This window comes from Chrysoperla carnea, chromosome 3 (genome assembly GCF_905475395.1).
Source record: "Chrysoperla carnea chromosome 3, inChrCarn1.1, whole genome shotgun sequence".
NCBI classification, from domain to species: Eukaryota; Metazoa; Arthropoda; class Insecta; order Neuroptera; family Chrysopidae; genus Chrysoperla; species Chrysoperla carnea.
The window spans coordinates 87,940,217-87,955,038 of record NC_058339.1 but is presented as its reverse complement, the minus strand read 5'-3'; the positions used below and the strand labels follow the sequence as shown (position 1 = coordinate 87,955,038).

Here is a 14,822-nt window from a genome sequence, read left to right as displayed (position 1 = left end):
ATGCCACAGACAGACAGACACACACATACCGGTCAAACTTAACACCCCTTTTTTTGGTTCGGGGATTAAAAATTGAATATTGCATTTTTAGTTTTTTATTTCAAAAACTAAGTGTCTAAAGAAAAAATCACAAGAGTACTTTTTTGCTTAAAACTGATCAAAAAACACAAAAATATTTTTTATTTAAAAAAATTCAAAATTTTGTACTTTTCGCACACTCCCACTTCTTGTTTATCTGTCGATTTTTCTCATTAACGAACTTAACCTTTCAAATACCAAAACCCTTCTTGATGCCAAATTTTATTCCAATCGGACTTAAACTGCGAACGCTAGAGAGTTAATAAACGAATAGATACGTTATTTTTGGGATACCATAAAGAACTATGACGTCCTAATTAAACATTTCCATCATTATCTAATAAAATATTTTTTTTGTTATTTTACAGGCGTGTATTGAAGATAATTTGGATATGGTGGAATTTCTTGTACAAAATGGAGCGAATGTAAATTTAGGTGATAATGAAGGCTGGACACCATTACATGCAACGGCATCATGCGGTTTTTGTTCAATTGCTAAATATTTAATTGAAAATGGCGCTGATGTTGGTGCAATTAATAACGATGGTGAATTGGCTATTGATATTGCTGAGTCCGATGACATGTTAGATTTACTACAAGATGAAATACAAAAGAGAGGTAAATAAAACTGTTCTGATTTACACAAGATTTTTTTGAAAAAAACGAGCCCAATTTTGTAGGAGGCCATTTTCTCATACAAAATGATTAGACCAGATGATTTTATAATAGTCCAATAAAATGAATATTTAAACTACCATAAAAACGGAAGCCTGCATTTTTGAATATAAGTTCGTTTTGGCATAAATTTGAATTATACATAGTTAAAAAATATTGAATTCTATTAAGGGGGTAGAAAAACATTAAAAACTTGAAAATATCTTGAAAACATACGAAGATACTTCAAATTTATGTCAAAACGAATTTTTATCAAAAATGCAGAATTCCATTTTGATGGTTGTTTAAATTTTCATTTTATTGGACTATTGATAAATAGTAAGTAATAAGGTGGCCTAAATTGGAACTACTGATTTGAATATTTTTATTGGCTTTAAAAAAATGGTAATTACAATTCTGGTAGTCGAAACTGTAACTACTGAATTCGGACCTTCTTTTGATTTTAATTAGTACGAATTTTATCATCAGTTGGCGAACTGCAACTCCCATTTAGCAATAACGGCTGAAAATTTGAAAGACTGTCGTTTTATTTCCAAATCTGTATCTAGCAAGTTTTTTGTGTATAAAAATGTTCATAACCGAGGACTGATTTTATTTGATAAAAAGACCTTGTTTGTGTTTTGATTGAATAAATAAAGTATGAACAATGAACGATCACACCTGGATACACTTCAATAATTATAATAATAAAAATCAGCATATTAAATATATTATTGTTACTGTTTAGGAATAGACTGTGAGAAAGCTCGAGGCGATGAACAACGTCGCATGTTAAAGGATGCCAGAGATTGGGCGTCTGGAGAATGTATCGAATCAATGGGTGCACCACATCATAAGACTGGAGCTACAGCCTTACATATTGCTGCTGCCAAAGGATATATTGACGTTATGCAGTAAGTTGTTTTTGAATAATTTTAGCCGTAAATACTCCTGTCTAAGTGTTCCCAAATATAAAATTTTCTTCTAATCTCCAAATATTCGCCATCCAATAATTCCCCAAATATCAAATTTTTTTCTATAAAAATCTTGCATTCCTTTTGAATGTAGCATTGAATCTGAAATGATCCACATTGTTAAAACCTAGCGTTTAGGGTATTTTCTATTTTAGAAATCCTAACCAAATTCATCATATGTTAAAAGTTTGACTCATTTTTCTTCATTGAAAAGTTTTTTCCTTACTTAGACTTTAAAATTTTCCTTCAGAACATTATTTTAAATGCCAGAAAATTTCTTGTTCTAGCATTACAATGTCTTTTGCTTGCCATGTCCAATCTAGGGTCTACATCAAGTTTTCCAGTTCCCAGTTCAAAGATATGTGGTCTGCCTTAACACCCTCTATATTCCATTATGACAAGGAGAATAGTGCGAATGCAACATTAAGAGGTGTCATGAGATTTTGCCCAGTCCTTAAATTTTCTGCCTTAAAATACTCCTGCCTAACAGTTTTTCATTCCCCAAATATCAAATTTTCTTATATAAAACTCTTGCATTCCTTCATAATGAATCTCGGATTAGCTTTTATCATTCCATTAAATGTGCAATGATCCACACTGTAGAAAACCTCGCATTTAAGGAGTTTCCTATTTGAGAAATCCTGACGGAAACCATCATCTGTTAAAACTTTTGACACATTTTTTTTCAATGCAAAGATTCTTTCCCTGCTTGAGCTTTAAAATAAGTTTACCACTTCCCAGTTCAAAAACATGCGGTCTGTTTTAGCACCCTCTAAATTTCATTATGACAAGATGAATAAAGCGGATGCAGAATTAAGGGGTGTCATTGACAAAATTTGTTCTTAAATTTTTGCTGATATCTAAATCAAATACCGTCGACTTTTCTTCAAATCGTGTGGACTTTCTTCAGTAAACATGTTAATTGTCAAAAATGTCGTTATGGGGCAGAAAACAACTTTGCTTAAACATCTTTTAAAATCGTAAATAGGAGTTTTTCCAGTAAAATGATGCACGCAAATAATCCATTAGAGAGAGTTCTAGAAATTCATACGAGCATAAAACTACCGTTGATCTCCTGTGAAAGTGTGATAATGACACAAAATTTTTTGTATCTTTTCGCTCACAAAATACTTGTATTTGGGCTATTTGCATATTAACAGAAATAATTTGGAGGGCAAACTTTTTTTAAAATTTAAATCATATTTTCTTTTCAGTATTTTATTACAAAATGGATTGGTTGATGTTGATCAACAAGATTACGATGGATGGACCCCATTACATGCGGCCACACATTGGAATCAACGTGAAGCTGCTAAATTACTTGTTGATAATTTGGCTGATATGGAAATTAAAAATTTTTATGTAAGAACTCTTACCAAAATGTTATATATTTTAGCGATTTATCGCTACTAGTAACTAAAAATTTATATAGTTTTCTCAGGCTTATTTTCATGTTTAGAAAATCAAATATTACCAAGGATACGTACTAAGGTTATTTTTATGGTCGAATTAAGCCTGATAAATCGAATTGTATTTCAACTACTTGGCTCCTCAGGCGAATGTTACGCCAGGTTTAAGTCCTATCTGATGTGGATTATTATTTATGTTTAACTTATAATCCGACTTTGCCGGCAACACCCGAAGTTGGATTAGATTCATAATTTCAGAAATTTTGACTGAAAGCTATTTTTTAAATTTACAAAATAAAAGAACCTTTACGAAGGTCCCTTTAGAGAATAATCGAAATTGAAAAAAATTATAGAAAACTGGTGTTTCGTTATTGTGTCATATAACTAAAATTTTGCAAACAAGTTTATAAAGTTTATTTTTGATTATTTAGCGACAAACTCCATTTGACGTAGCGGATCCTGACATGTTGAAATTCTTAGAAGAATTGAAAGTGAAACAATCTAGTCTTAACAAAGAAATCATACTTGGTAAACGACAAGCGAAACGGAAAGCAGATGCTCCAGCCAAAATTAAAAAAGTTGAATTACAAATTGAAAAAGATAAGGAAAATGATGAAAATTTAGTGGGATCTGTTGATAATAATGTTGGTCAGTATATATAATTTATATTATTTTTTTTAAATTGTTCTTCTAGAGTTTTAGTTTTTAGTTTTTTTTTTGTATTGGATAAAATTTTTCCGATTAAATGAAATGTTTGTATATTTTCATGCTGCACTTTGCATATGTAGATCTGGAATTATCGTTAAGTAGTGACACTGATAGTTACTCTAGCGAAACAGAAACAAGTTCTGATAACTTTACGGATGAAGGTAAGATTTATCAGATAACACAAAACAATGTCTGTTCTATTTCATTCAAAAATACACTCACTTTTTTATTGTTATGTAATAACATTCATTATTTATGTTTATTAAATCGTATGACTACTTATCTTAGAATATACAGGGTGTCTAGACAATAGACATAATTTTATTACTATGAAATCTTACGTGACTAAGTTTATAATCAAATGTGGAAGGTCAATCTAAAAGAAACCTAACAAATTCTTTAAAATCACTACACAGAGTGCGTCGTTTTAATCAATATGTCGCAGCCAATTAGCTTAATTAGCCGTTCAATTAACAGTCTAGCCTTTTCACAAAACTGCATCGGTCGACAAGCGGCGTGATTTATATTCAGCCATTCAATCAAACGGCTAGGCAAATGACTTGGATTGATAAAGTTTAACTATTTGCCTAACCTAGTCATTTAAATTTAGTTCCACTTTCTGTTACCTGACGCTACGGCTGAATATCATTCAGGCTGCTAGTTGAACGACACTGCTTAGTAAAAAGGCTGGCTTTAGTAAAAAGAAAAACCGAATACTCGAGTAACATCAAATATTTAAATTTTACATTTATTTATAAAGTTTTTGTTTAAAAGCCTGTAAATAATCGATATTAACTTTTGACTGCAACGAATTCCAAATTGAAACCATGCTAGAGTCCGTAAAAACTAGACACTTTATCATAATTTTCTAATATGAATGGAAAAATCTTACCTAATTTCATAAAAATTTCTTACTAAAATAAAAATGGTGGAGGGTGGCTCAAACATCATGCCGAAGAAAGTTCGAGGAAAAAAAAACTTGTCGTCAACTGAAATTTGTTCATCTCATTCTGACAACCCGATGTTGAATCACATTTTATTGTTTAACACTCTTTATTTCCAGTGAATGAAAACTTTCTAATTTTTTCAAATGCATCTAAAATATAGAATATTATTAAAAATAGATGGGCAAACTGACTCAAAATTATTGGCATAAATATATCAGAGCTGACAAATTTTCGTCGAATTGAATAAAAATGCCACATATTCCGAAATCGGTTGTGTTTTTTCAAAGTTATTTAATGTTTACATGTCAATATAAAATGAAACAAAACAACCGACATGAATAAAAAACCGATTTCAGTATATGTGGTATTTTTATTCAATTTGGTCCTTTAAACTAGTTTTTGAATACAACATCAATCAAGTGGTCGCGCTCTATTAGGGCATGCAATGGCATTTTATGGATCTTGAGTGGATTCTCCGTTCCTCAAATACTGCAAGATTGCTTATTAACGCAGCCAGATTGTGTGAAGTAGGATTCGTCGGTCGTCACTATTTTGTTTCGGTGTGAAGCGATTCTTGGTTAAAATTGAACTGAATTGACGTTTCACAAACATGTCATTTCATAAACTCAATCGGTTGACAGAAGTTATTCAATTGTAGAACTATTTTTTCGTCTGCACATAACGTGTAGCTCATTTATTTTTAGTACCATTCTGTATACAATTCTAATACTTCCAAGCATTTATAATCCTATTAACATGATAAATTTTTTCAACATTAGAAAAGAAGAACCGAGTAAATGCTGGTACAACGGATTCATCTCAACGGATATACCCGCCATCATCGCCAGCAACTACCCCCACAAGTGAACAAAATAATTCAACAAAACAATTACCATCACCTACTCAACAAGCTCCTCCAAGTGTGCCACCCAAAGCAATTGAAAATAACACAGAAGATATTGGTACAATACCATCATGGCGACGACCTGCATCCTTACGATCGCGTCTTGGAAATGATTCACCAACCAAATCACTATCATTGCGTACGTAAATTAATCAATCTCCCAAAGAGGTATAGAAAATTGAAGTTATTTTTTCTATTTTATGCAGGTATCGGTGAAAAAGAACAAAAGAGTCCAACATCACCAACTTCAAAGAATATATCCGATAATAGTGATGTCGTTTTAAGAAGAACTCATAGCTTCGAGAATGATGAAAAGTATGTCCTTTACATTGTTTTTTTAAATCATTTCATACAAAACTTGTATATACACAGGGGGGTCTAAAAGTAATTTGCTGTAATTTTGTTTTTACTTTTGGAAAATTCCTTAATATTAGTTTTCATTTGAAAATCATTCACGATTCACGATTATGAAATCTACACAAAACATCCCTTCACACAAAACACGATTTATTTGTTTGTTGTTTTGAAAATGAGTGTTTTCGCATAAAATTGTAATTTTTATTTTAAATCTCAAATTTTTGCTTTTTGTTTTTAAGAAAAATTTTATCATCATTATCTTTACTGTTTTTTTTATACTTTACACTAACAGTTCGATTAGAAATGTAAGCCGAATGTCCCGCTTAGGTTTTATGGTACCAGAGTGATTGCGTGAGAATAATTTGCGTACGAAATCAATATGAAATACGGCGAAGGATTCAATTCAAAGAAAAATCACTGAAAAGATATTGTTTATTGAGTTCAGTTAAATGATCCTCCTGCATCTTCTGAAACTTTAGATAAGAGTCTAATAAGACATAATTTTGCAGTTGTAAGACGCCGAAAAAATATGGCATAATCGTTTCGTGGATGAATGTTCGAAAATAATTAATTAAAAAACATATTCGATTAATCGTGCTTACTCCTCGTCGATCAGAGCAATTATTACAATTTTCCATTCAATAATTGCGTAATTCGAACTATCAAGAGACGCCAAACTTGTAATAAATCTTTTAAAATTTTGTGTCAATGACTCCAAAGAATGTGTCTCTAAAATTATTTATTCGTAAATCGCTTCTGATTGACAAAAGGGAATAATTTGTATGTATAACATTCGGATTACGTAACCTAATCTAAACTAACTGCACCCCCTCATGATCACTAGGTTATTTTTATTTTATTCTTATTATTACTAATGCTCTTAATTCTTTCTACTTATTTGAAATAATATTCATTCTCTCCTCGTCCCATTAAATTTGACCAATTTCTGTTTCATTTACGTTATTAATTTACATTTGAACAAATAAATTATACTCCAGTTAAACTTATCTTTTGTGTTCATTGATGACTCTTAATCTGTCATCTATCATTGTCTATTGTGAGTGACATTTCGTTTATCGACTTACTTCATGGTGTCAGTTTTCGTGTCACCCTGTGCGCGCGCATCATTAAAATTCACTCTCATCATTTTTCATAACACGCCTAAAAAGTATAACGGACCACTCATTAATTACGTAAGGGGTCCCGAGAGGGAAGGATATTTATTCTTACGTAATATTTTTTAAGTTGAAATTTAATATTAGAAATATAGTTCCATTTCGGATGCCAAATGATTTTCTTCATTCTATAAGAAGAAAGGGATTCGAGAAATCATATGTACCCTAACATGGAAAAGGGGGGGGAGTAAAAAATCATCCTTACTTAATTATTGTATAGCTTCTAATTTCAAAAATTTTGAATTGAGAGAAATGAAATAGATGAAAACAAATCATATCAAAATGATGCATCGATTTCGTAGTTTACTATTTCAACAACTTCTTATAATAGTAGGTAGAACCCAGGGTCGAAAGTTATGCGCGCCTATCAGAGCTCAGGGTCTTAAGCTATGCGCGCCTAGTAGGTATGAAATCAAATGGTTAACACAGTTATATTATTAGTATTTACCTCTCCCTTATGTGAGAGAGAACTAGTACTCCTATTAGGACCGTGATCCATTATGAAACGAAAATTATATGATTCTTTAGAGAGATTTTTGTGAGAATTAATAAACATACATATCATTCTGAAGAATTTCAAGCTCGTCTCTTAGATAAAAAACAAATGTTATTTCAAATAATTAGCTAGAATTTCTTAAAAAGAAACCATTTTGTAAAAAATAAAGAAAGTTAAATGTCGTGTCGTGTCGTGGCGTAGCTAAAAGTTTTGTAAGATTTATTTTTAACTGTTTGTGTGTGTTTTTTTTAATATAATTTGTTAAGTCTAGGACTAAGCGTAGTATTTGAAAATCGTTTCTGAAAGGTTGGGAATTTTAGAGGCTATTGTCAAGCATTTGCCTTACAACTTATTTTCTTACGAAAATTTTCATAGAATTTCTCATTGAAAATCGATGCATATATGTACATACCCTGTATATTTATACATACATGGAATATGTATAAATATACAGTGATTTTAATTTATTATGGCTAGTAGCTCTTTTCGTAGCTATTCAATAAAAAAAAAATTTTTGTTCGTTTGTCTTCATAAACTTATTTAGGAAGTGAAGAGTTCTGCAATCAATTATAGAACACCTTGTATATATACAGAGTGGGCCATTTTAATCTATACACCTAAATACCTCGTTTTGTAGTTAACCAATCAAAAAATAACTTAAATAAAAGTTTCAGAATTTGAACGGGGGCACTATGTTCAGGCATCTGATTTAACCTGGGTTGCTTTAATAGTAAATTTAGGTCCTAAATGTAAGAGATAGAATAACTTTTTAAATTAGAAAGTTGATCCTCATAAAAAACTAACATTTTTTGTTAAATAAATTTTTTCGAAAATCTTGTGCTTTCGAAGAAAACGCGACTTAAAAATATGTTATTATTGTATTTAATCCAAATAAATTACGTTAGCTTTAGAAAAAATTTTTAGACAAAAGTTATCAAAGAAAAGACAAAAAAGACCATTATTCTGTGTTAATAACTTTTAAACCCAGGTAATTTTTCAAAATGGTCTTGAAACTAGAATTTCAAGACAAAATCATGAGCACAGGCGAATGTCCTCTATAGCCATTAACAAATTTTATCTAAAGCATTTTTCTGTAGCTACGGTGTATCGATTAAATTCAATAATGACATATTTTGTCCGAAAACTAACAATTTTCGAAAATATGTCCGGTCCAATCTAATGTCAGAACATGATCCCCCCCCCCTTCAAAATCTGAAGTTATTTCTTGATTGGCTAACTACAAAACGAGCTATTAGTCATGATAGATTAAAATGGTCCACTCTGTATATAATTTGCCAGATTAAGTTTACGCCAAGGAACTGTTCGTTTCAAAATTTAAGTATCCAAATGTCTTATTTGTTTAAATATTTTCGTACAGAATTAAGTTGGTAGGACCAAGGTTAACAATAGCGTCTCAAAATCCAGATGTTTACAAATGATTATCAAATGATACGACTGGACCTTGGACCTATAATATTTAAATATGATTGGCTCTACTATTGCTATGTTTTTGCATGTGTGACAGGTTCAAACGTCGTTATATGGAATTACAAGAACGTATCAAAAAAGCCAAATCCTTATATCCAATTCCAGGCACCCCACAAGATAACAATAAAACATCATCTTCTTATCCACCTAGTAACAGTAATAGTAACAATGACTGTAGTAATGAACAAACATATTTTATAACAAAATTAGGTTTATTACCATCACCACAAAAACCTGAAACGTCTTCTAAAAATAATAATAATCATAATAATCATACTATTCATAATAATAATAACATATCACCAAGTACATACGAGGATGATGATCAAAAATTTATTCATTTTAATCGTAAACATATTGTATCGGATTCAATTTTATCTAAAGTCATTTCTACTACAAATAATCCTCTTACCAGATCTTGTTCCCTACGCACGGATCGCTGGTTATCTGACAGGTATGAATTTATTTGCTTCTTTTTTTTTTCAAATTCTGTGCTTTTTTTATTTTTGCATGATTTCATTTATTTTATTACTTTTCATGAATGAACCTTTAAAAAAATCCATTTTTTCTTTTTTTTCCAGCTATTTAACGTAGATTACAAAATACTTAGATCGTCTAGATTTCAACTATTTAGACTGATATCTGGCCTAAAAAATTGGCGAAGGCTCCTATTTGAACGCTGTATTAGTTGTTGGATTTTCTTCGAAAAACTATTCTAGTCTACTACGATAATGTTCATTCACGTTTAGTTCGAAATAACAATGTATATAGTAATTAGAAATGAATAATTTTCACTCATTTCCAACAGCTGGAGTAGGTAACGAACACAGGCGTCATGAATCGATATATTTTTGGTAGTTAGAACAGATTGAACGGCTAAAAATCATTTACTATCTGCGAGATATTGATTTAAATTCAAATCATATTCTGAAGTAAACTTGGATGAAAATTATCGAAGTAGATTAGAAATTCTGTTAATCAATGAAACACGTCTGGGTCTTCGTTCAGTAGTGAATCGAAAGAAATTATCTAGAAATTAAACAAGAGTTAAATTAAGGTCTTTGAAATTAGTTTATCATTGTTTAAGAAATACAAAATACAGTAAGCCAAAAACTTCTGTTTTTTATCTGATATTCACCTTTTGAACTAAAAAATGTGCAGTCGTTAAAAAGATTCGTAGAGACACCAACGAATTAGTATCGGTTATAAAATATAAATTTTGGTTTAATTTATTTTGCGCTTGGGAAATAGAGGTAAATTACTTCATAGATCTGTAAAATAAAACAGTACTCAAAATTAAACAAGAGGAAGTACTGGAAACTTCAACGCTAAATTGTAGAAAAATTTATTTGTAGCATTAGACCAAGAGACAATCGATCGAATATCTAAATATGGAGTATATTTTTTTGTGTTTTAATTTTTGATCTTAGCGTGGCGTGTTTTTTGAAGCTGAAGCATTATTTTGTGCGAAAAACATAAATTGTAATTTTTAATCTCTATCCATCCGAGCCTGATTTCACTCATACAAAAGAAATGGATCGTGTATTCGATATTTAGATTTTCGGACTATCGTCTAAAATTATAAATCTAGAACCAAGAAGAAACTAAAATGAAAAAGAACGAATTTTTTTGAAAATATCTTGATTTGAATTTCAGAAAGCAAGATCAATTAACAAATACAACAACTACCTCTTCATCAGGATCATCACCTCAACAAAATACACCAAGTACACCACCAACGGCCACGATTAACACTGCCAACACATCACCCAATCGAACATCACAGAGTTCACCCATTGCCACCAGTCCACAGCCAAACAGTCAAGTTAGAAGGTGAGTTCCATTTTTTTTTTCCATATAATTTTTAGAAGTTTCTACATCTTCAACCATTTAGAAAATCCAGTGTGTAATTTATTGAAAATCACAGATCATAATTTTGCGATAATATTAATAATTCATCGAACCAATTAAAGAAAATTTTTTTAAAACTATGATGCATTTCAAAACAACAATATTTGAAATTTGTTAGGCAATATATTACTTTCATAGAAACATAACTTCGACTGTTTACTCATGTGGTTGTCTCAACTACATCTCTATTTTGCGATTAAAGAAGAAATATTGTTTAAAACTATGTTGCCATATTTGCTCTCGCGACAAAGTTGGAACAACTTCATACCGATTGATAATAAGAATTTTCTTCGTTGTATTAAACAAGTTCCTAACTAACATCTGATAAAAACTTGATGCTTTTGTCGAATGAGCCTACATTTTGATGAAAAGTTACTATATTCAAAATAGATTAAAAATATTATAGAAAACTAATTTTTGATAATAGTGTAACACATAAACCACCGGTTAGTGGGGCTTCTCCTGTAACAACAATTGTTACACCTGCAACGCCCCCCACCCCAAGTGTACCCACGCCAACGCCACCACCGGCAACGCCTAGTACAGGCAGTAAACTACTCAGTCCAGGAAATATTTTCAAGAATTTCTTCAAGTAAAAATAAACAATAGCGTTGTGTGTTTTTGTTTGTTTGGCAAATATTTGGGAATCATTCAAAAAAATTGTAGTACAAGTTTCAATTTATTTTTACCGCTTTCGTATAAAGTTAAAAGTTTTATTTTCGATTGGTATAAAAATTCATATTAAGGCTAGTTAGAAGCCACGATAAATTTCTAAATTTTCATTTGTATAAATCGGAAAATAACGGGCAACTACGGAAAAAAAATTCGGAAGGAATGTTCTTAAGACCATCTTGATTATAACAAATGTTGTACAAATTGAAGCTTGTACAGAGTGTCGCGAAAGCCACGCACTTTAAAATATAGTCAAAAAAGTTATACCTATTTTAAATGTGTCTGCGACTTTTGCACTACTCTGTATATTCATGTTTTTATACTTAAACGGATTTTTTTTATTACTAACATCCACAAAATATTGGTTTGTTTTTTTTTTTTTGGATGCGAGTGACGATTTTGATAAAAAAAATTTTATTTTGATATGCCTTAAAAATGTAATTAATGAATTGTTTAGATCATTCGTGCCGCCGGTACGAGATGAAGAAAGTGAAACGCAACGGAAAGCACATGCAAAACGTGTTCGAGAAACACGTCGATCTACTCAAGGTGTTACGCTTGATGAAATTAAATCTGCTGAACAATTAGTGAAACAGAAAAACCAACCAAAAAATGCAACTGATCAGGTTTGTTCATATTTCATTTGTTCTTAATGTCTGTAAGGCCGGAAATACACATTCTAGCGAATATTTGCTAGTTGTAAATATCGAAAAATTTAGTTAATTAGCACTCAAGTTTAAACTCACTTAACTGAAAGTTACAACGCACGAAGAGCATGCTGTATATAAGCAGCCTATTTAGGCTAACAATCAAGCATGCCTTTTCGATATTATGTTTATTTTCAGCCTTAGATAGAGAAAGAATCTTATTTTTTTCGGATAAAGCATTCATTTGTTTTCTAATATATTTTAACTAACTTCCCCTTTATTCGAAAAATTTGCACGCCTTCTGAATTTATTCTTGAAAACTATCGAATTAATTTGTATGAAATTTTAAAGTGAGCTTTATTGATGGACAACATGGTCCAAATAACCTACCAAAAAATTATTTGACTTTGAGATTTCAAATTAAAATAACTGAATTTTTGATAACATTTAAGGTAGTACGAGCACAAGGCAATTTTAGATTTAGGGTTGAAATTATTTGTACCTTATTTTCAACTTCAATGATGAATTTTGTTAACTTCATGAAAGTAGACGAAAAATAAGAATAAAATTTTTCGATGTCTGCCTTGGTTTTCGCAATATTGAAAGCTAAATAATTAGACAAAATTTAAAAAATACGATTTTTTTGAAAATTACTCCAGATATCGAAGTATTTTATTCTTACTTTTCGTCTTATATTGTCAAGTTATAAAATAATTCACCATCAAAATTGACCCCACTACCGTGCTCATATATCCTTAATTAGTCAGATACAATGTTTTTTTTCTATTTTCAATAATTTAATATTTATTTTATGAGTTCCAATATGCCAAGTACATTAATCGCCATTTGTTGTCGAAAGCTCAAATATTTTCAGGGAGGCTTAAAATTCAGTTTTCTAACTGTTTCTATTCGCGCCAGGAGAGCTTTTTTAATAATCTCAATAATCAATTCTTCAAAAAGCTCTTATTGATTGATAGTTTCCAAGAAAAAAGTTAGTATAGGCTCATTTATAACTCTCCAATATCCATAGACATCTTTCATTAATGTACAGGATGTAACAACAACCGTGGTAGTAACATCAACATCAAATGGAGACACCACATCTACAAATGGCAATAACACACCCAGTGTAACAGCGACAATAACGACAGGTGCACCCACGGTGGTCACACCTGTCACAAGAACTAATGAAGATAGCGATCAACAAAATATACAAAATAATTCGTTACACGAACGACGGCCATCATGGCGTTTAAGAGTCGATAATGGAAGCAAGGTAGTGACGACACCATCTTCAACTGTTTCTCTGTTTTATTGTTGTTTTCCATGTGTGTTCAAGTCTTCTATGGGTGTCTTCCTCCAACAAATACGCATGTCTATAGTAGTTGTTCACTTTTTTTTCAGTTGAATCAGTTTCTTTTAGTTGTTTTTCCTGCTTACCGTAGATAGCACTCACTTTTATTGCTGGCTGTTGTCGATTCTCTTTTGTTGCTGTAGTTTTATTGTTGTTTGCATGAAATAATTTATAAACATGAGCGTCTATATGATTTTTTTCTGAAAGTAAGATTCGAAAGTTTATTTGAATAGTTCTATATTTACAATAAATTAGTATTCTAAACTCTAAAGTATTCAATCATATTTTAACAAACCGATCGATCAAACATCTATTTATATGAGGTATCTCGAAATGTTCACATTCGAATAATTGGTGATTGAGAAAATAAAATTCTAAGCAGAAGTGCCTCCCGTTTTTCAAACCGAATACTATTGACAAGATAATTCTTCGTTAATTGTAACTTATAATTTTGATAATTTTTCAATATAATATGCCTGAGGTCAAGCGTAGCTTTAGTGAGTCTTTTCAGGAAGGCTGAAAATTCCGTAAGGGGGTGGGGGCTTTGGCTACCAATAGAGTGCCAAAGATGTCTGTGAAAGAACGAAAGCCTGACCCTAGACGATATAGAGAAGCACGCTTTGAATTTTTTAAATTAGAACTGAAAATGGACACTCATGTTTAATTTTCCCGATGATCGCACTATTTAACTCCCTACATAAAATCCATTTAATGTTTTTTCTATTATTAACCATTTAACGTCACCTAATACTTCTAATTTTAGATTTTTATTATTTAGTTCAAATTAGAAGATGCAACCGCTACAAATAATGCAACGACAGCTGGAGGAACACCCACAGTATTTATACGCCGGGCTGCTACAACGACACCCAGTGGACAAATCACTACACGGCCATCATCCGCACCTGTTGAAACAACTGTTCCTCCATCACCTCCCGCTGACACGGTAGTCACATTACCGTTACGTCGAAATTCGAAACCAGTTGAAGATAAAGGTTGGTTACTTTTTTTTTTTTTGAAATGAATTGAATCTTAAATATGATTTTTG

At 31.2% G+C, this 14,822-nt stretch overlaps 1 protein-coding gene across 8 annotated transcripts in view; it reads left to right on the top strand.

The window, feature by feature from the left end:
* LOC123294688 (protein phosphatase 1 regulatory subunit 12A) overlaps positions 1-14,822 on the top strand; it is a 40,353-nt gene that overhangs the window by 11,166 nt on the left and 14,365 nt on the right. For 4 of the 8 annotated variants that reach the window (XM_044875804.1, XM_044875803.1, XM_044875802.1 and 1 more), the window contains exons 2-14: positions 447-696; positions 1,481-1,646; positions 2,921-3,068; positions 3,547-3,763; positions 3,904-3,984; positions 5,550-5,813; positions 5,881-5,989; positions 9,228-9,644; positions 10,847-11,023; positions 11,529-11,693; positions 12,231-12,399; positions 13,472-13,696; positions 14,553-14,769. In XM_044875804.1, the coding sequence (XP_044731739.1) occupies positions 447-696; positions 1,481-1,646; positions 2,921-3,068; positions 3,547-3,763; positions 3,904-3,984; positions 5,550-5,813; positions 5,881-5,989; positions 9,228-9,644; positions 10,847-11,023; positions 11,529-11,693; positions 12,231-12,399; positions 13,472-13,696; positions 14,553-14,769 (2,605 nt within the window). The remainder of the gene's footprint in view (positions 1-446; positions 697-1,480; positions 1,647-2,920; positions 3,069-3,546; positions 3,764-3,903; positions 3,985-5,549; positions 5,814-5,880; positions 5,990-9,227; positions 9,645-10,846; positions 11,024-11,528; positions 11,694-12,230; positions 12,400-13,471; positions 13,697-14,552; positions 14,770-14,822) is intronic. The other 4 variants (XM_044875807.1, XM_044875805.1, XM_044875806.1 and 1 more) reach the window with 4 other exon arrangements.